Genomic DNA, 19,954 nt, shown 5'->3' with positions numbered 1-19,954 from the left:
TCATATGCATTGCGGCCCATCGTGATACTACGACATTATAGATTTTTATTGTTGATGTCTAAGATATACCACATACCATGGTTCTTATTCAAATGTTAGCGTTAACAGAATATTTTTTTATAAATTAAAAGTACCCATAACTAAAAACCTAATTAGATTTTTTACTACATATTTTTTAGGAGGAATATTCTATTAATTTTAATATTTTTGACACAGAAAAAATTTAATTACAAAATTTTAAAATATATATATATAAGGATTTAATTGAAAGAAAAAAAATGTATAGAAATTTAATTACAAATTTGGTGAAATTATAGGGAGTAAGAGAGTAATTAAATCTAAAATTCATGACTAAAATAATTGGAACATGGTATTACTGAAATAATTGAAAGTTTTCATATACTTAAACTTTAAAGTCTTGAGTCCTGAAAATGCAACTTAAATTGTGAAGCCTCCATCTGCAGTTATAGTTTGTCCAGTGATAAATGAAGCAGCCGAAAGACAAAGAAAAACAACCAATGATGATATTTCTTTTGGTTCTCCAATGCGTTGCAGTGGAGTTTGAGACGTCATAGCACTCGCAATCTTTTCACCTTCGCCAATATTTTTCTACAAGAAAAGTAGGCATAGTTCACACTTCACACTTATCAGTGACTAGAACTTTTTTAATGTATTGGCTTTAAAGGGGTGTAATTTCCAAACATGATTGAATATATGTGTTGTATAAGATTGTGAAAAAACACAATATGGCATCTCCATTTTGATTTTTTAAAAATTAGAAAATGATAAATGACAAAACAACACTATCGTTTTGTATTTTTCAAAAATTAAAAAATATAATAAATGATAAATTGACACTGTCAAATTGTGTGTTAGATTCCTCCACATTTATGTAAAACATGAAAATCACTACATATTTTAAAAAAATACTAAAATTACCCTAATATTTAAAAATTTAGCCTTACGTATTGTACTAAAAAATGGTTTTATTGATTTTTTATTTGGTCAAAAAGTTGTTGAATAAAATCTAAAACACTTCTCGAAATTTGTATTACGTCTTAAGATTGCTCTCAAAATTTTTGAACAAGAGCTTTGCGTACCAGGATATCATTCAAAAGTTTGGTCTGAACATTTCCTGGTGCTACAGAATTTACACGAATATTATCCTTTGCCCATTCCAGTGCTAAGTTTTTGGTGAGTTGATTCATGGCTCCTGTTAACATCATAAGTTCAAAATGGTTATATGTTACTTCTATGCTCAAAACTTTTTACGTTAAGTTTTGACCATCGTCATTGTAAACTGCAGAACATATTGTATAATTTGAATGCAATATTATGGTTGTGTACTTGGTCCATTTTCAATATGCAAGGTGTGAATAATCTTATAATGTTTGTATGAAAAGGAAAGCAGAGAAAAGAGAATAGAAGAATTATAATTAGAAAAGGTAAATTGTTATTTCTGTTATTGATACAAGGTGGTGTATATATTACACTAGTTTTAACCAACCTAACGAACACTGTTATAACAGAAACAGTTAAACCAGTTATAACAACCCACTCTTAACTAAAACTAGAGTATTATGATTATATATCCTTACAGTTTGTGTAGTCGAAAGATTACTACGTCTTGGATTAACCCAATTATTTATTGTAAACTTCTACAGAAAATTAAAAAAATTTAAGTACTTGATTAAATAAAAAATATCATATCTGTATATAAAGATACTGTATCAAGTGATCTATTGTATCAATAGCAGTTGGGGCTATATTTCAAACTATAATTGCAAACTAAAATTCTAATTTTGCCTTTGACTTAAAAGAATTTTGAGAAAAGAGAACATACCTTTTGTTGATGCATAGATAGAAGAATAAGGCAAAGCTTTCAAACCAGCAACGGAGGACACAAATACTATGCTCCCATATCCAGAAGCTTTTAGAAGTGGGTAAGAAAGTTGACACAAATAGTAAGCAGATTCAAAATTGGTACTCATTATAGTTGTCACATCTTCAGCAGTATAATCTATGGCGTGTTTAGGTGTGGTTGTTCCAGCATTATTTATCTGTGAAATAAAATCTAACAAATCAATTCGAATTAATGAATTTGTGGAAAAAAAAACCAGGAAAATAATAGCTTTTCTATTTTCTATGTCAATGTAAAAAATAATGCACATTTTCTTAACCATGTTATAATGGTGATTACAATTTTTGGTCTCTGAAATTTTTTGTGCTTATTAAGATGGTCTTTGATTTTTGAAAATGATTAAATTGGTCCTTAAATTTATATATTGTGACTTCTGAGTCTCTATTATCTTTAATTCAACTGTTATTAATACAGTGCTAACATTAGGGTTATAGTGTCGATATGACATCTCTAATAGTAAGGTGAAGTGGCTAATATTTTAGTATGATCAAATAAATATACTAAATTAGTTAACAGATTTTATATTGGTATAAAGACTAAAATGAGTTCAATTAACTAATTTGATATTTATAAAATTATTTTATTATAAAAATATTTAATTATACTACTGCTTCAAAAAAGTGATATTTTATTTTTAAATTAATTATTTTAATAATTAATTAACTTGCTGAAGACAAAATATATATTAAATAAGACATGGCAAATGATTTGTCATAGCTAATTTTTAATATTTGTGAAAGATTAATAATTAAAAGTGAATTTGGCCTACATTGAAACCAGAGTATCAATATACAACATCAATAAGTACAGTTTACTGTTTAATCAAGTTTGTAAAACTAATAACTATCTAAAATAATATTTTTGTCTAACCCAAACTTAAAATATAACTTACTAGAATGTTGAGTTTTCCATGAAAGATGGAGGCAACAATTTCTATTAAATGTTGACGTTGATCACGGGATGAAACATCACAAGCAGATCCCGTAACATTTAATCCTTTGTTTTTCCACTCTTCCACACACTTATTAATATCTGCTTCATTTCGTGCACATACATGAACTGCTGCTCCAAATTCTGCTAACTCTTCCACTATTGCATACCTAAAGAAATGGAGGATTGTAAAACTTTCATGAGAAAACAAAAACACACGTCTTTTTTAAAAAGTAGTAAATAAAACAAAATTAATTTCTGTATACAAATTATATATATATATATATATATATATATTTGATATTAACAAAAAAATTTTTTACTATGATATTAAATATTCGATTATTTTGTTATGATAGTTTTAGTTACTCTAGTGATTGATTAATTTGTTAAAAAAACAAACGTAAGTGATGTGTATAAATATATATAAATATATAGTAGTTAATATTTTTATATTCATCTAATATTTTTTATATATATTATAAAGATGAAGTGGGATTAACATAATTAGAAAACTCACCCAATACCTCGAGATCCTCCAGTGACTAGAGCTGTCATCCCATGGAGTGACCATCGTTTATCTTTGAAGTTCAACTTCCTTTCCGCCATTTTTCTTGTTCACAGCAAAGACTTAGCGAAACCCTTTAATTTGGACTCCTCAAAATTACATGCATAGTACAATATAATTATCTCGGATTTGTTGTACCACAGGCTTTATGTTTTCAAAATATGTCTTATATAATATAATATATTACTAGTGGAGATATTTATAGAGAACAGATGATTATTTGTCCGATCAATCTTGTGGTTCTTGCATTGTTTGTTTCAATCTTATCACAATGAATAAAGTCAGAACACGCCTTGTGTTTTGTTGAAGAAAACGCTAGATGTGATTTGTTTCAATTATAACGTCTTTTTAGTACGTACTACTAAGAAAATTTGTATTCATAATTTCATATGTAGGCCAGTCTAATAAAACAAATCAAAATCCAAAATCAGTGGTCCAAAGTAATTAAGGAGACTTGTTCAGGTGATTTCTAATTTATTTATTTATTTTTTAAAAAAATAAAAAAAAAAGTAATTTAATATTTAAATTCAGAAATAAAAATATTTTTATTTATTAATTACATTTAAATACAATAATATAAAAATATTTTTTGTTTATTCATTATATTAAAATATTTTTTTTAAGTAAAAATATCTTTTCAAAAAAATATAAATTATAGCTTTTAGAAAGAGATATTTTTTTAAATTTTTAGTATTTTTATTTTTACTATTAAAAATTTATCAAACACACTATAAAAATTGAAAAAAAGAATTTTATTAAAAAAATATTTTTCAATAATTTAATAGCACTCAAACAAACTTATTAAGATGTTAATAAAATATTTTTTTTTAAAATTTTTTTATTTTTTAGTATATTTGATAATTAAATTTTTAATAATAAAATAAAAATAATAAAAAATTAAAAACATCTTTTTAAGAGTTACAATTTATAAATTTTCTAAAAAATATATTTTTATTTAAAAAAAATACTTTAACATAATAAATAAATAAATAAATTATTTTTATATCGATAGAAAAATATTTTTACTTAAGATACTCAAACATTAAATTATTTTTTTTATTTTTAAAAAATCACTTAATTTTTTTTTCTTAAAAACTCATCAATACAAGCTCTAAATAAGAAAGACCATTAATGCATTAACATTTAATTATGAATAGGAAAAATAACTATTTATAGCATGAACTTTATAAATGTTAACAAAAATATCCATCAAACAAGAAAACTAATGTTATACCCATAAAAAATAAGTTTTGTGTGACAAAAATATCCACCTTAGATTTTTTTTTTGTTAACTTTTTAATAAAATTTTTAAATTACTCCCACTCTTTATCTTCAACCTCAACTCCACCACCATCTCTTCTTTTTCAAATTCCAAACTTTCAAAACCCTCACCACCACCTCGCCCTTGATTACAACTCCCTGGCCTCCCCTTCCCTCTCCATTACCACCACTCACCATTCATCTTCTTGTACATCATCATCATCATCATGCCTTTTACAATGAAGATTCAGCCGATTAATTCTAACGTCTGTTAAGAGATGAGGAGGTAGGAATTGGTGAAGCTGGTGGCCAAGTGGCGGTTGAAGCGCCTCTTCAAGCGCCAATTCCCCAGTATTCTGAGGAGCTCGGCAGTGGTGGTGGAGAAGAATGCCAGTGACGATGCGTATTTCGGCAAGATCGTAGCTGGTGCCGATTTAATTTGGAACTAAATTATGTGTCTAGTGAGAATGGTGCACAGTTTCATAGAAGATAATCATGATAATAAGCACTCAGTTTTCGTTAAGTGTTCCCATAATCGCGCTATAACTAGTTCAACGACAACTCCAACGACAACTCTGATGTTGAATCGGACGCCGCTTTTGAAAAAACTAACTAGACTTCCTCCAGAGAAACTAACACTGCTTTTTCATATTGTGCAACAAGTATTATGATTATAGCAAGTAGTGGCAATGGAGAGGGAGATGGGAGGCAGTGGTAATCAAGGAGGTGGTGGTAATGGTGAGGATTTCAAAAGTTTGGGATTTAGGGAAGAAGAGATGGTGGTGGAGTAGAGGTTAAAGATAAAAGATCACTACAAGATTTCTATTTATTTATGGGACTTTTTTATGGAGGTTTTTTAAAACCTCACCAACACATTTTATTTATGGTAATTTAAAAAACCTCCATTAATTAAAATTCAAAATTATTAATGGAAAGTATATCGTGTGAAAATGAAATTTGAGCGTGGTTGCTTGATTTCCATTTTGTTCCATGCTCATTTTCTCTTTTTCCCCAAATGAGAGGCACTGAGTTAGCCGAGAGAGGGGCATGAAACCCTAAGTTTTCTACCACCATTTTTGCTACCGTTCTCGCTGCTGTTTCTGCCGCTGGCACCGTTATCACTGCCGTGTCTATTGCAAGAGAGAGCTTCTAAATCGAGCCACCTCTTCTATTAATGCATCTGTTCTCTCTATGCTGTCGTTGCTGCCACTATTGCCACTGCAGTTTTCGTCGCTGTTGCCGCCACAGTTTCTGCCGTCGATGCCACCGTAGTTGCCGTGGTACAACGGATTTTCAGATCTATTCACTTCGGAGCTTCTTCTTCAATGACGCTTTTTCTCACTCCGATTTCTCCTTTGAACTGCTGCTGGTACTTCTTTTTCTTCTTCTTCCCTATTAATTTGCTGATATTACTCCTTTGAATGACGCATTGTTTATTATATTTCAGGATTGCGGTGTTCGAACAAACAGGAATTGGAAAGAATGCCAGCCACGTATGTTTCTTCAATTTCAATCACTTCTCGATGATTTGATTCTTTTTCATGAGGCTTTTTTTTCTACAACGAAGATCATTGTTATTCTGTTTGAATGTTACTTAATTTTGTTTTCTTTGCCAAAGTCTCAATGCAATTATCTTATTGACTCAATGCAATGATCCTTTTGGAGCATTCAGTAATCCGACTCTATTAGACTACTACTTTTAAGCAGGTGAAGATTTGATTTTTTTATACACACTATGACATGAACCTTTCCAATGTATTTGGACATAAATGTGTCTAGATACATTGATTTTTTGATGTACCGAAAAAGTAAGAGTGCTAATTGGAATGGAGGGAGTACTTTTCTCTTGATCTCATTATGTTTATTGACCAGTACTCCTATTTATGCAGCCTAATGCAATAGAAAATGGTCCCTATGATTATACCAGATGTGGAAATCCCACTCGAGATGCTTTAGAAAGGTTCACTATGTCCTGTTAGTTGTGTTTGTTTACCATTGCAACTGCCAATATTGTGGCATTAATGTTTTCTTTTCTCACCATGTTTTACCTTGCATGTTGTGTTCTTAGTTTGTTGGCGAAACTTGATAAGGCGGATAGAGCTCTATGCTTCACCAGTGGAATGGCTGCTCTGAGTGCTGTTTCTCATCTTGTTCAAGCTGGTGCCTTTTCTTTCTTCATTGTGCTATAATATGGTTTTTCTTCATTTTTAGTTGTGAAATTTAGATTAAATTCATCACTGAGAATTTAAGAATATGAGTAGTTTCATGCTTTGGAGTCTCTGCATGCATTCACTCATGCAGTGCCGTGTCATCACTATTGGTATTTTTCCTAGATTATTCGTTTGTTGGATTCATTTTTAAAACTTACCGATTAATGCACTATGGGACTGAAAGCCATGAATTCTCAAAGGACAGTTCTTTTTTCCCCTTTTTGATGCAAAAATTATATTTTCTGATATTTTGCGCTGATAATATAATATAATGTAAGTGAGGAAATTGTTGCTGGAGATGATCTATATGGTGGAACAGACAGGTTGCTGTCCCGAGTAATTCCAAAGAATGGCATTGTAGTCAAGTTAGTTTAACTTGTCAGTTATGCTTGTTCATTTTTTTTCATAACCAGTAATTAATTATGGCAACAAACCAATCAAGTTTGTTTGTTCCATGAAGTAAAAGACTAATTACTCTTTGGTGGTTTGATTCTTTTAGGCAAATTAAATGAAAAAGACCAATTACTAAATAAGCAATTAAAATAAAAGATTGATTCTTTTAGGCAGTCGAAAAGATTGGCAACTATTAATTTTTAACATTAATGATCTTGACATTCTACCCCTTAGTCACCGTGTTTAGTGAGTTAGAAGGATAGGAACATTTTTCCCCTTGTTAATGTCTTTTGCAATTATTGAAAGGCTGTAAGCCACTAGTATCATGCTTAGAACTAGAACTTCTGGATGCATAATTTAGATCGCACATGATCTGATTTGTTGTTGCTGAAATTTGATAATGGCAGACTTTGAATCATACTTGTATCATGAGTTGCAATGATTTCAAAACACCCTTTACAATTAGCTGTTTGCTGAGATTCAGTTCTTATTTTTTCCCTTCAATTTTTAGTAACTGCATTTTTTTAATTGGATGTTTGTTAAAAGTGCTATTTTTCACTGCTTTGGTTGTTACTTTTCTTGATTGTTCTTTTACTGCTTTGTTAAAACTTTTTCTAGTACTGTTTCCATTCCCACTTTTGATTCTAGCTTCTAAGCACCCTTTGTGTCTGTGTTTTTGTGTGTAATTGCTGTGTGGGTCATAATTTCAGTTGACAACTGTGAGCTGTGTCCCACCTAAAAAAGCAGCTTGTTGAATAGTGAGCCTGTTATTTGCATTCTATCAAGTTTACATTTCATATGTTGCAGACTAATTGGAAAGGTGGCTTTTTTCCCCTTACAATGCACTTCAGTGAAGACTACCCTAGCAAGCCTCCGAAGTGTAAATTCCCACAAGGCTTCTTCCACCCTAATGTCTATCCATCTGGAACTGTTTGCTTGTCTATACTTAATGAGGATAGTGTAAGTTCATCTCTCTTGTGTAGGACTGCTTGAGACTAACTTATATAGTTTGATTTGCATGTCAGTGAGCAAACAGGTTTACAGATTTATTGTCATTGTAGGGGTGGAGACCAGCTATAACAGTGAAGTAAATTCTTGTTAGTATCCAGGATTTGCTTGACCAGCCAAATCCTGTTGATCCTGCTCAGACAGAGGGATATCATCTATTTATCTAGGTATCTAACCTAGGAAATTGGACATTTTTTTCTTTCTTATTATAAAAGATCTCTTAACATTGTAGTATTGTCTTATTTTTGCAGGATGCTACAGAGTATAAAAGAAGGGTCAGGCAGCAGGAAAAGCAATACCCACCAATAATCTAGTGATACCACAGCTCACCTTAGGAACTGTTTTTGCATCGTAAATTCTCTCATGCGCTATAGCTTAAAACTGTGCAGCGTCAGCAGCAGCACCTGAAATAAACTCTGGTGATTGTCCTAATAATAATAATCATAATAATAATAATAATGGTTCTTCTTCTTCTGTTTATGTTATGTGATTATCAATAATACAATTATTAATTATTATTGTGATGGGTGGAATTGAATAAGTGCAGGTTGATAGGAAAAGTTGCTGCAGATCAGAGTCACAAATGGATATACAAAGAGCCTAATGAACAAGAAATCAACTTCTTGTCAGCGTGGCATAATTCAACTGATTCAGTTAATACTACTTATTAATTAATTCATTAATAATCTTACTCTTATTACAACTTCATGATTTCATGCTTAATTATATTCTTAATTACAGCATCCTAGGACTTGGGAAGCACAGTTCCAATCTCGACTAAAGGTAGTATTATATATGATGATTATGATAAGAAAATAATAAACATTTATATTCATGTGTCTACATTATAGGATCTTTATTGTTTCTTGATGCAGACCATAGCTCTCATTGCTGTAAGAGAAGGTGTTGTTCAATTGGGAGCAATTCACAAGGTTCTGTCTCTACTCTATATATATGATTTGAAATAATTAAGTGTGTAATTGTGGTTAATTAGTGATTAATGAATTAAGGTGATTGAGGACTTGAGCTATGTGGTTCTACTGAGGAAGAAATTCAGCTACACAGAAAGTAACATAAATTAACTTGATAATGTTAAAAGGTCTTTTAGGATTGGGACCTTCAGTGTAATTATATACTATTAATGTTAAAATTTTAGAGCTTAGTTTGTGTGTATGCTTTAAATTTTTTTGTGTATTTATTTTATGTAATTAGATGATATTGAGATATTAAAGTTGTTTTATTTTACTTTTTAAAAAAAAAAACAGTAATAGTTATGTAACACAATACCATATACAATTATGTTTGGAACTACTGACATTGAGAAATTTTTTTATATATAGAATTGTTTTATATGGAGAAATTGTATTATAAAAGATTTAGTTTTTAAATTGATATTAAAAAATAAATTTCTAATTTGAGAGTATGTAAATGAGATGAGATTAATGAATGATTTGAAATTAAAAATAAATAAATAATTACAGGATTTGTGGAGGTTTGAAAATCTCACAAAATAGTTAATTTTTGTTAAATTAAAAAATTAATTTGTGGAGGTTTTAAACTGCCACAAAAGTGATTTAAAATTGCCACAAAAATTCAATACAAAACCCCACTAAACACATACAAAACTCCCACTGAATAGATTGTGTAGGTTTCTAAAAACTACACAAAAGATCTCGTGGCACCTCAAATTTTGGGGGTTTTAGAAACCTCCGCAAATCATTTGGTGGGGGTTATAAACCTCCACAAATAAGAAAAAAAACTGCCACAAATAAAGAAAAATCTTGTAGTGGATGTGGGTGATTTGAAAATTTTTTTATTAAAAAGTCAACAAAAAATTAGGATTTAGGTAATTTTATCACACGGAGCCCATCTTTTATAGGTATAATGTTAATTTTTTTGTTTGATGAGTACTTTTATTAACGTTCGCAAAATTCATGAATACAAATAGTTATTTTTTCATATAAAAAAATATCTATTAAGAATTAAGATACTATAAATAATTTATTATTTTGTTAAATACCTTTTAATAATATTTTTCACTGTCAGAATCATTGCACGAGTTACATCCTATAGTAAAACAAACTTCTTTTTGTTTTGTGAATGGAACAAACTTCATTAATATAGAGTCATAGAGATAAAATAGATATTGAATTCTATGTAAAAATTCACTCATAACTAGACATTTTTTCCATGCCTAAGAAACTACAGAGACCAGCAGAAGCAGCACTCTTTAATTGGAAGGAAAAAAAATGGAGGAAACAAAGTTGAAGTCCAAAGGCGAAAGATGGTCATTCCACGGAATGACCTCACTGGTGACCGGTAAAACAAGAGGCATAGGGTTCGTTCGTGCCTAAACTTTAATTATCTCTTATGTTATAAAAGCTATATTTTTTATTTTTATTTTGAATTAGGCATGCCATTGTGGGAGAGTTGGCTGAATTTGGAGCAACTGTTCGTACATGTTCACGTAACAAAGCAGATTTTTATAAGTGTTTGGAAGAGTGGAGAAGTAAGGCGCGGCATTAGGGATATCTATGTATGCCAAAGATAGAAATACGGTAGGACGTGTTCTTTGTTTGGTACGTAAGACACAAAATTAAAAGAGATACGGTTATATAGAGATATCTATAAAAAAAATATGTATTGTGTTTTTCCAATAGGTAAGACACTAATATTCAGTCTAAAACACTAAAATTTTTATAATTTTATTCCTCTAATATTTTTGTAATTCTATTCGTATCCTTAGTATCTTTAACCTAATTTCCTTTTCTTCAACCATTCTTCATTTTCTCTCTGTAGCCTCCATACTTTGCCATTGTTGTTGCATGACTTTGGGCTTCGATGGTGTCGCCTCCATCCTTTCTCTAGCGGCGATGTTCGTCTTCTTCTTGGTAGCGTCACAGCAAAAAAGAGATCTTTTTGCCTCACCATTCGGTCAGCATCAATAGCGACAGCAGCGACAGTTGCTGTAACGACGGACTCTCTCTCTCCCTCCCTCCCTCCCTCCCTCCCTCCCCAGAGCAACTGTAGATTTACAATGAAAGCAACCACATATCTCATCGTCGTTATAGATCTACTGGTATTTTTTTAATTTGTCGGCCTTGCCCTTTTTTCACCTCTTTTCATCTTTATCTTTTTTTCATCATTCTTTATCTCCTTCTTTTCTTTTGTCTACTTTGTTGTCTTATTCTACCTCAGATTCAATTTGTATTTGTTTCAAAATTTATATTTTAATAAAATTTTGAATCTGTTTGTATTATTCAATTAGGATAATATTAAAGAACTTTTGTTTATTTTATAAATATTGAATAATTGAATTTGGAATTAAATTTTATTTGTGGTATTTTTTATTGTAGGTGGGATGATAATTTATTCTCTCTTTGAGTTGATGGAGATTTGTGTTTGTTATGTTAATAATTTTTAGCAATTTTGCTTTGATGTTTATAGAGTTGATTTTATTTTGGATGAAGAATTACTAAAAATAAAAAAATTTGTGTTGGTTTTAAAAACAGTGATACCATGATAAATTGTGATAATTTTGAAAGAAGAAGAATAAAAAAAACAAAAGTAATAATGATAATAGCATAATAAGAATAAAATTAACTTTTTAATAGAATTATGAATAGTATATTTTGTCTATTTTTTAATTATCAAACACAATGTAAAATTAATATTTTTTTATATTTATATATTATATTTTTATATATTTGTGTCTCTATTTTTATAATTTTGAGACGATAACCAAACACAGTCTAAAAAATTTAGTGTCACAGGGTCCGCTTGTAATTACATATACTACCTTCTGATTGTCACAAAAAAAAAATACTACCTTCTGATCAACGCAAAAAATTAATGGAAACCGTTGCCTCCATTTTTCACGGGAAAGCTCAATATTTTAGAAAGATTTTATTTTCTTTTCTTTTTATGTCTTAAATAAATATTTAAGTACATACAATTTCAGTTCTCTCTCTCTAACTAATTAATTTAGATTAATCAAATAATTAATTCAATTGCATATTAAACAAGTCACAAAATTTAAATTTTTTTGGGGGGGGGGGGTGTTAAATTTTGTAGCTAGTACTAGTTTACTATATATTATATAATTATTTTAAATTTTCTATTTTATCATTCAACCACATAACATCTTCATCCTTTGATTCCTTTCCTAAGGGCAAAATAAATACATGCAGATGCCATATATATACGACTTCTTTTGTTTCCAGAAGATGAGAAAATTATTTAACCAATTTATTTTTGTTACATCATTATTTTAATTAAAATAACTACAAGAAAGGGAATATATATTTTATATAAAAACAAATTTGATACAAAATAATATAATATTTGTTACATCGTATAAAATTCTTAATTTTTAATGCATAATAAGTATAAATATATTATTATAAAATAATATGTACAAATATTTTTTAAGAATTTAATTCAATTATAAAAATTTGAAAACTATTGAATTTTACATGGATATTGCCTGCCAATACCTAATAAAGTTGTGGGTAATTTATTTTAATAAAACAGTTGGACATCAAAATTATATAGATGTCTTAATTCTTTAGTTTGGTTATACATCAGTTGTATTTTAATCTATGTAAATCGCATAAGCTAAGTTCGATTATCCATTTACACATAAATCGAAAAAGCCAAATTTGATCTATGTTCAAAAGCTCAAAAGACGTAAATTAACATTAACCACATCGTCGATTTACTTTTTGAAGGAGTTTAGGGTTTAGATAACCTATCAAATCAATGCAGGAAAAATTGATTTATAGAAAGAGGAAAGTATAGGTAAATTGAATCAGAGTAATTTGATTTACACCTTAATATATTACGAAATAAGGTAATCCAATTTAGCAATAGGTAAGGTCTGTAAATACATCCAAAACATTTGTTGTTATTTAAAGTGACATTCACAATGACTAGTAATGATAAATTTCTAATTCTTGAGCACTATAGAGAAAATATTAAAAAAAAAAGTGCAAGAAGGAATAAAATTTACTGATAAAGATTTATTGAATGTCTTTATCTGACAATCTACTACTTTTGTTGAGCTGCAAAGTACCATGCTACAGAAACTAGAAGTCCATGACATCAATCATGTGGAGTATTTATTTTATATCATTTTCATTTTTGTTGTGCGAGATTTTGTGAAGTACGATTATTATGTTATAGAGAGTGATGAAGATTTGTAAATTTTGTTTTAATGTCATCGTCAGTTTCTAGCTCGAGGTGAGAATCCATGAATTGCTGGCCAAGCTTGGAGATGTGGTTGCTAATTCAGGAGGATCGAATCATAATTCTCAATCTGTAGAACTTTCAGGAGCCTTTAGCTCAATGCTTGTAGTTGCCTCTAGATTTGAGCTTGCAGTTGCACTTGAAGTAATGTTAGTGGTATCTCCGTCCTTCGCAGTTGATTTAAATTGTGTTAATGATAATGCTTGTGACATTGGTGATAATCGTTTTTTTGGTGAGCTTGTGATTGCAATAGTTGCTTCTCCTGGGAAGATACCATCTTCAGCTAGGGGTGAAAAACCAAATCCTATGGAAGATGCATTGCAAGATGACGAGGATGTGGAGCCCCCCATGATAGTTGAGGATAGCAATGAGAATTTAGGAAGAAACATTTCAGTCAATCAGGGTGGCCCCTCAAGTTTCGGAATGTAACAATATCTACTGCACTTTTCAACTTTAAACTTGGAGGCCATGGCACACCACGGTTTGTCAAATGTATGATCCAGATTTGAGGGCAGAGATTCACATGATATATCTACTCCAAATGCGTTTCAAGTTGAACAATAGTTTCAAAGTAAAGAGGAAATCATGCTTAGTGCTCAATGTCATGACTTACAACATCCATCATAGGGTTGTTGAGTTAGATCACATCAAGTACCATGAAAAGTATAAGAAATTTGTAACAAGTTCAGTTGATTTATTCAGATCACTCTTAGACAGCAAAAGGGTACTTAGGAGATCAGAAAGTATAACGGACCTCATACATGTCTAGCCACAAAGATTTTTAGTGATTACAAAAGCTTGATTACCATCTCATATGTGCTTTTTCATCTTTCCTATGGTTAGAGCTAACACGGTTATGTCGATTTAGGCCTTGCAAAATGCAACAGAGGCAAGTTATGATATCAGATCAAGTTACATGAAGGTTTGGTTGGTGATGAAAGAATAATTTATATCCTTTTTGGCATTGTTTTTACATAGTTTTTAGTATGTTTTAGTTACTTTTTATTATATTTTTAGTAGTTTTTATGCAAAAATTACATTTCTGGACTTTACTATGAGTTTGTATATTTTTCTGTAATTTCAGGTATTTTCTGGCTGAAATTGAGGGACCTGAGCAAAAATCTAATTCAGAGGCTAAAAAAGGACTGCAGATGCTGTTGGATTCTAACCTTCCTGCACTCAAAATGGATTTTTTGGAGCTACAGAAGCCCAATTGGTGCGCTCTCAATTACCTTGGAAAGTAGACATCTTGGAATTTCCAGCAATATATAATAGTCCATACTTTGCCTGAGATTTGATGGCCCAAACTGGCGTCTAAACGCCCACTTGAGACCCTTTTCTGGAGTAAAACGCCAGAAATGGCACCAGAACTGAAGTTAAACGCCCAAACAGGCACCCAAGCTGGCGTTTAACTCGAAGAGTGGCCTATGCACGTGAAAGCTTCAATGGTTAGCCCAAGCACACACCAAGTGGGCCCCGAAAGTGGATTTCTGCACTATCTGCACTTAGTTACTTATTTTCTATAATCCATAGTAACTAGTTTAGTATAAATAGCACTTTTTACTATTTCATTCGCATACTAGGAGACTTAACCATCTTTGATCATTTTTAGATCTGAGACTTGGACTTGGAGGCTGGCCATTCGGCCATGCCTAGACCTCTTTTCACTTATGTATTTTCTACGGTGGAGTTTCTACACCCCATAGATTAAGGTGTGGAGCTCTGCTGTTCTTCATGAATTAATGCAAGTACTATTGTTTTTCTTTCAATTCACGCCTACTTCTTCTCCAAGATATACTCTCATACTTAATTCAGTTAAGTCAGAATGAAGGGGTGACCTATGACAATCACCCAAGCTTCGTTACTCGCTTAGCCAAGATCTGCGTGCCTGACAACCACAAAGCGGTCTACATGATGTTCAACGTAGTCATTGGACAACAGCCGGGGTATATTCTCTTGGGTCTCTAATACACAGACCGAGTCCCTGAGATTAGGATCTTCATGGTATAGGCTAGAACCATTGGCAGCCATTCCTGAGATCCGAAAAGTCTAAACCTTGTATGTGGTATTCCGAGTAGGATCTGGGAAGGGATGACTGTGACGAGCTTCAAACTTGCGAATGTTGGGCGCAGTGACAGTGTGCAAAAGGACAAGGGTCCTATTCCGATGCTAGCGGAAACCGACAGATGATTAGCCGTGCGGTAGCTGTACCTGGTATTTTTCATCCGAGACGAGAAATCCGACAGTTGATTAGCCGTGCAGAGATCGTACCTAGTATTTTTCATCTGAGATGATCATACAACTTGCCATGGAAGGGAGTGTGCAAGGTTGGAAGAAGACAATAGGAAAGCAGAGGTTCAGAAGCAACAAAGCATCTTCACACGCTTATCTGAAATTCCGACCAATGAATTACATAAGTACCTTTATTTTATTTTATGTTTTATTTATCTTTTAATTATCAAAACCTCATAACCATATGAATCTGCCTGACTAAGATTTACAAGATGACCATAGCTTGCTTCAAGCCGACAATCTCCGTGGGATCGACCCTTACTCACGTAAGGTATTACTTGGACAACCCAGTGCACTTGCTGGTTAGTTGTGCGGAGTTGTGAAAAGTGTGAATCACAATTTCGTGCATCAAATTTTTGGCGCCGTTGCTAAGGATTGTTCGAGTTTGGACAACTGACGGTTCATCTTGTTGCTTAGATTAGGTAATTTTATTTTATGTTTAAGCCTTTTATTTTATTTTCGAAAAAAAATACAAACAAAAATTGTTCTTCAGAGTTTTTAAGAATGAATTCTAGAGTTTCTTGAGATATGTTGAATCCTGGCTGGCTTTTAAGCCATGTCTAATCCTTTGGACCGAAGTTTTCATTTATCTTTGCAAGAGCCTTTTGGTTCCCATCAATTTGGCTGTTGTATGTAATGCTCTGCTAAAGCTTGGCTGGCCATTTGCCATGTCTAATTCTTTTGGACCAAAGCTTTAGACTAGCATTGCACGAATCTTGGAATTCTTATTAAAAATTTTGAATTTCTTTATTTCCTTTTCCAAAATAATTTTTGAAAAATACAAAAAAATTTTAATAAAATCATAAAAACCAAAAATTTTGTGTTTCTTGTTTGAGTCTAGTGTCAAATTTTAAGTTTGGTGTCAATTGCATGTTTTTAAAATTTTCTTAATTTTCGAAAATATATGCATTGTGTTCTTCTTTGCTTTTCAAGTTGTTCTTGATGATTTTCTTTGTTTAATCTTGTGATTTTCTTGTTTTGTGCTTTTTGTTGTTTTTCATATGCATTTTCAAATTCATAGTGTCTAAACATTAAAAATTTCTAAGTTTGGTGTCTTGCATGTGTTTCTTTTCTTAAAAATTTTCAAAAAATATGTTCTTGATGTTCATCATAATATTCAAAGTGTTCTTGCATGAATTATTTGTTTTGATCTTAAATTCTTATGTCATGTGTCTTTTTTGTTGTTTTTCTCTTCCTTCATTAATTCAAAAATAAAAAAATAATATATTTTCCTTATTTTACTCAAAAATTTCAAAATTTTGGATTGACTTAGTCAAAAATTTTCAAAATTTGGTTGCTTCTTGTTAGTCAAGCCAAAATTTCAATTTAAAAATTTTATCTTTTCAAATCTTTTTCAAAAAAAAAATCAAATCTTTTTCATTTTTATTTCATAATTTTCGAAATCATTGCTAACATTTAATGTTTTGATTCAAAAATTTCAAGTATTGTTACTTTCCTGTTGAGAAAGGTTCAATTTTTAAATTCTAGAATAATATCTTTTAGTTTCTTGTTAGTCAAGTCATCAACTTTAATTTTAAAAATCAAATCTTTTTAATTTCCTTCTCAAATCTTTTTCAAAATAAAATTCAATCATATCTTTCAATCATATCTTTTTCAAAACTTAATTTCAAAATCTTTTTTCTAACTTCTTATCTTTTCAAAATTGATTTTCAAATCTTTTTCAATTAACTACTTGACTTTTTGCTTGATTTTAAAAAGTTTTCTATTTCTTATCCTCTTTAAAACCACCTAACTACCTTTCTCTCTCTCTAATTTTCGAAAACTATTACCCACTTTTTCAAAATTCTTTTTATTAACTAATTGTATTAAATTCTAATTTTATTTTATTTCTTTTAATAAATTCAAATTCTAACTAATAATTAAAATAAAAAAAATATTTTTCTTTTCTTTTAAATTAATATTCGAATACTCTCTCTTTCTCATCTCTTTCTATTTATTTATTTAATTACTAACACTTCTCTTCTTCTTAAAATTCAAACCCTCTCCCTCTCTCTGTGTTCGAATTCTCTTTATTTTCTCTCTACCTCATTCTTCTATTCTTCTATTCTTTTACTCACATAAAGGAATCTCTATACTGTGATATAGAGGATTCCTCTTCTTTTCTGTTCTCTTCTTTTTCATATGAGCAGGAACAAGAATAAGAACATTCTTGTTGAAGCTGATCCTGAACCTGAAAGGACTTGAAGAGGAAGCTAAGAGAAGCTAAAGCACAACACTTTGGAGAGGACCTTACAGAAATTTTCAAAAAAGAAGTAGAGATGGCAGCCGAAAACAATAACAATGGTAGAGATGCCAGGAAGATGCTTGGTGACTTTACTGCACCAACTTCTGACTTCTATGGAAGAAGTATCTCAATTCCTGCAATTGGAGCAAACAACTTTGAGCTTAAGCCTCAATTAGTTTCTCTAATGCAGCAGAATTGCAAGTTTCATGGACTTCCATTAGAAGATCCTCATCAGTTCTTAGCTGAATTCTTGCAAATCTGTGACACTGTTAAGACCAATGGGGTTAATCCCGAGGTCTACAGACTTATGCTTTTCCCCTTTGCTGTAAGAGACAGAGCTAGGATATGGTTGGACTCACAACCTAAAGAAAGCCTGAACTCTTGGAAAAAGTTGGTCAATGCTTTCTTGGCCAAATTTTTTCCACCTCAAAAGTTGAGCAAGCTTAGAGTGGAAGTCTAAACCTTCAGACAGAAGGAAGGTGAATCCCTCTGTGAAGCTTGGGAAAGATACAAGCAATTGATCAGAATGTGTCCTTCTAACATGCTTTCAGAATGGAGCATCTTATGTATATTCTATGATGGTCTGTCTGAATTGTCCAAGATGTCATTGGATCACTCTGATGGTGGATCTCTTCATCTAAAGAAGACGCCTACAGAAGCCTAGAAACTCATTGAAATGGTTGCAAATAACCAGTTCATGTACACTTCTGAAAGAAATCCTGTGAATAATGGGATGACTCAGAAGAAAGGAGTTCTTGAGATTGATACTCTGAATGCCATATTGGCTCAGAATAAAATATTGACTCAGCAAGTCAATATGATTTCTCAGAATCTGACTGGAATGCAAGCTGCATCCAGCAGTACTAAAGAAGCTTCCTCTGAAGAAGAAGCTTATGACCCTGAGAATCCTACAATAGAAGAGGTGAATTACATGGGAGAATCCTATGGAAACACCTACAATCCTTCATGGAGGAATCATCCTAATTTCTCATGGAAGGATCAACAGAAGCCTCAACAAGGCTTCAATAATAATAATGGTGGGAGAAATAGGTTTAGTAATAGCAAGCCTTTTCCATCATCTTCTGAGCAACAGATAGAGAATTCTAAGTAGAGCCTCTCTAACTTAGCAACCATAGTCTCTGATCTATCTAAGACCACTCTAAGTTTCATGACTGAAACAAGGTCCTCCATCAGAAATTTGGAGGCACAAGTGGGTCAACTAAGTAAAAGAGTTACTAAAATCCCTCCTAGTACTATCCCAAGCAATACAGAAGAGAATCCAAAAAGAGAGTGCAAGGCCATAAATATAATCAACATGGCTGAACCTATAGAGGAGGAAGAGGCAATGATTTCCAGTGAGGAAGACCTCAAAGGACGTCCACTGATCCCTAAGGAGTTACCTATTGAGGAACCAAAGGAATCTGAGGCTCATACAGAGACCATAGAGATTCCACTAAACTTACTGTTGCCATTCATGAGCTCTGATGAGTATTCTTCCTCTGAAGAAGATGAAGATATTATTGAAGAGCAAGTTGCTTAGTATCTAGGAGCAATCATGAAGCTGAATGCTAATTTATTTGGTAATGAGACTTGGGAGGATGAACCTCCATTGCTCATCAATGAACTGAATGCCTTGGTTCAACTGAAATTACCTCAGAAGAAACCGGATTCCGGAAAGTTCTTAATACCCTGCACCATAGGCACCATGACCTTTGAGAAGGCTCTGTATGACCTGGGGTCAGGAATAAACCTCATGCCACTCTCTGTAATAGAGAAACTAGGGATCTTTGAGGTACAAGCTGTAAGAATCTCACTAGAGATGGCAGACAAATCAATGAAACAGGCTTATAGACTTGTAGAGGATGTCTTAGTGAAGGTTA

General features: G+C 31.6%; 2 protein-coding genes, 1 long non-coding RNA gene and 1 other non-coding gene across 8 annotated transcripts; 2 read left to right on the top strand and 2 right to left on the bottom strand.

Annotated features, from left to right (window-relative positions):
• Positions 1-222: 222 nt before the first annotated feature.
• On the bottom strand, positions 223-3,728 carry LOC112743533 (tropinone reductase homolog). 3 transcript variants are annotated; one of them, XR_011871006.1, is made up of 5 exons: positions 3,372-3,592; positions 2,814-3,021; positions 1,844-2,074; positions 1,101-1,213; positions 223-609 (listed from the first exon to the last, which is right to left on the bottom strand). XR_011871006.1 is itself a non-coding variant. In XM_025792781.3 (5 exons), the coding sequence occupies exons 1-5, from the start codon at positions 3,458-3,460 to the stop codon at positions 439-441; spliced, it is 798 nt and encodes a 265-aa protein (XP_025648566.1). In that variant the 5' UTR covers positions 3,461-3,728; the 3' UTR covers positions 223-438. The 3 variants fall into 3 exon arrangements, 2 of the variants coding, with proteins under 2 accessions (XP_025648566.1, XP_029147974.1); XM_025792781.3 differs by having other exon boundaries at positions 1,844-2,060; positions 3,372-3,728; XM_029292141.2 differs by having other exon boundaries at positions 1,844-2,060; positions 3,379-3,591.
• Positions 3,729-4,747: 1,019 nt separating this feature from the next.
• On the top strand, positions 4,748-10,629 carry LOC112743532 (cystathionine beta-lyase, chloroplastic-like). 3 transcript variants are annotated; one of them, XM_072214325.1, is made up of 11 exons: positions 4,748-6,048; positions 6,127-6,172; positions 6,569-6,639; positions 6,748-6,839; positions 8,090-8,242; positions 8,344-8,457; positions 8,542-8,709; positions 8,838-8,943; positions 9,032-9,073; positions 9,166-9,222; positions 10,499-10,629. In XM_072214325.1, the coding sequence occupies exons 1-5, from the start codon at positions 6,005-6,007 to the stop codon at positions 8,092-8,094; spliced, it is 258 nt and encodes an 85-aa protein (XP_072070426.1). In that variant the 5' UTR covers positions 4,748-6,004; the 3' UTR covers positions 8,095-8,242; positions 8,344-8,457; positions 8,542-8,709; positions 8,838-8,943; positions 9,032-9,073; positions 9,166-9,222; positions 10,499-10,629. The 3 variants fall into 3 exon arrangements, with proteins under 3 accessions (XP_072070426.1, XP_072070425.1, XP_072070424.1); XM_072214324.1 differs by lacking the exon at positions 10,499-10,629 and adding an exon at positions 9,301-9,452; XM_072214323.1 differs by lacking the exon at positions 10,499-10,629 and having other exon boundaries at positions 9,166-9,452.
• Positions 10,630-10,701: 72 nt separating this feature from the next.
• Positions 10,702-11,546, top strand: LOC140178309 (uncharacterized). Its single transcript, XR_011871005.1, has 2 exons — positions 10,702-10,848; positions 11,090-11,546. It is a non-coding gene; the product is annotated as an uncharacterized lncRNA (long non-coding RNA).
• Positions 11,547-18,513: 6,967 nt separating this feature from the next.
• On the bottom strand, positions 18,514-18,621 carry LOC112746603 (small nucleolar RNA R71). Its single transcript, XR_003174479.1, has one exon. It is a non-coding gene; the product is annotated as a small nucleolar RNA R71 (small nucleolar RNA).
• Between the last annotated feature and the right edge of the window lie 1,333 nt (positions 18,622-19,954).

The sequence above is a fragment of the Arachis hypogaea genome, chromosome 14, assembly GCF_003086295.3.
Source record: "Arachis hypogaea cultivar Tifrunner chromosome 14, arahy.Tifrunner.gnm2.J5K5, whole genome shotgun sequence".
NCBI classification, from domain to species: domain Eukaryota; kingdom Viridiplantae; phylum Streptophyta; class Magnoliopsida; order Fabales; family Fabaceae; genus Arachis; species Arachis hypogaea.
This window is presented reverse-complemented; position numbering and strand designations above follow the sequence as displayed.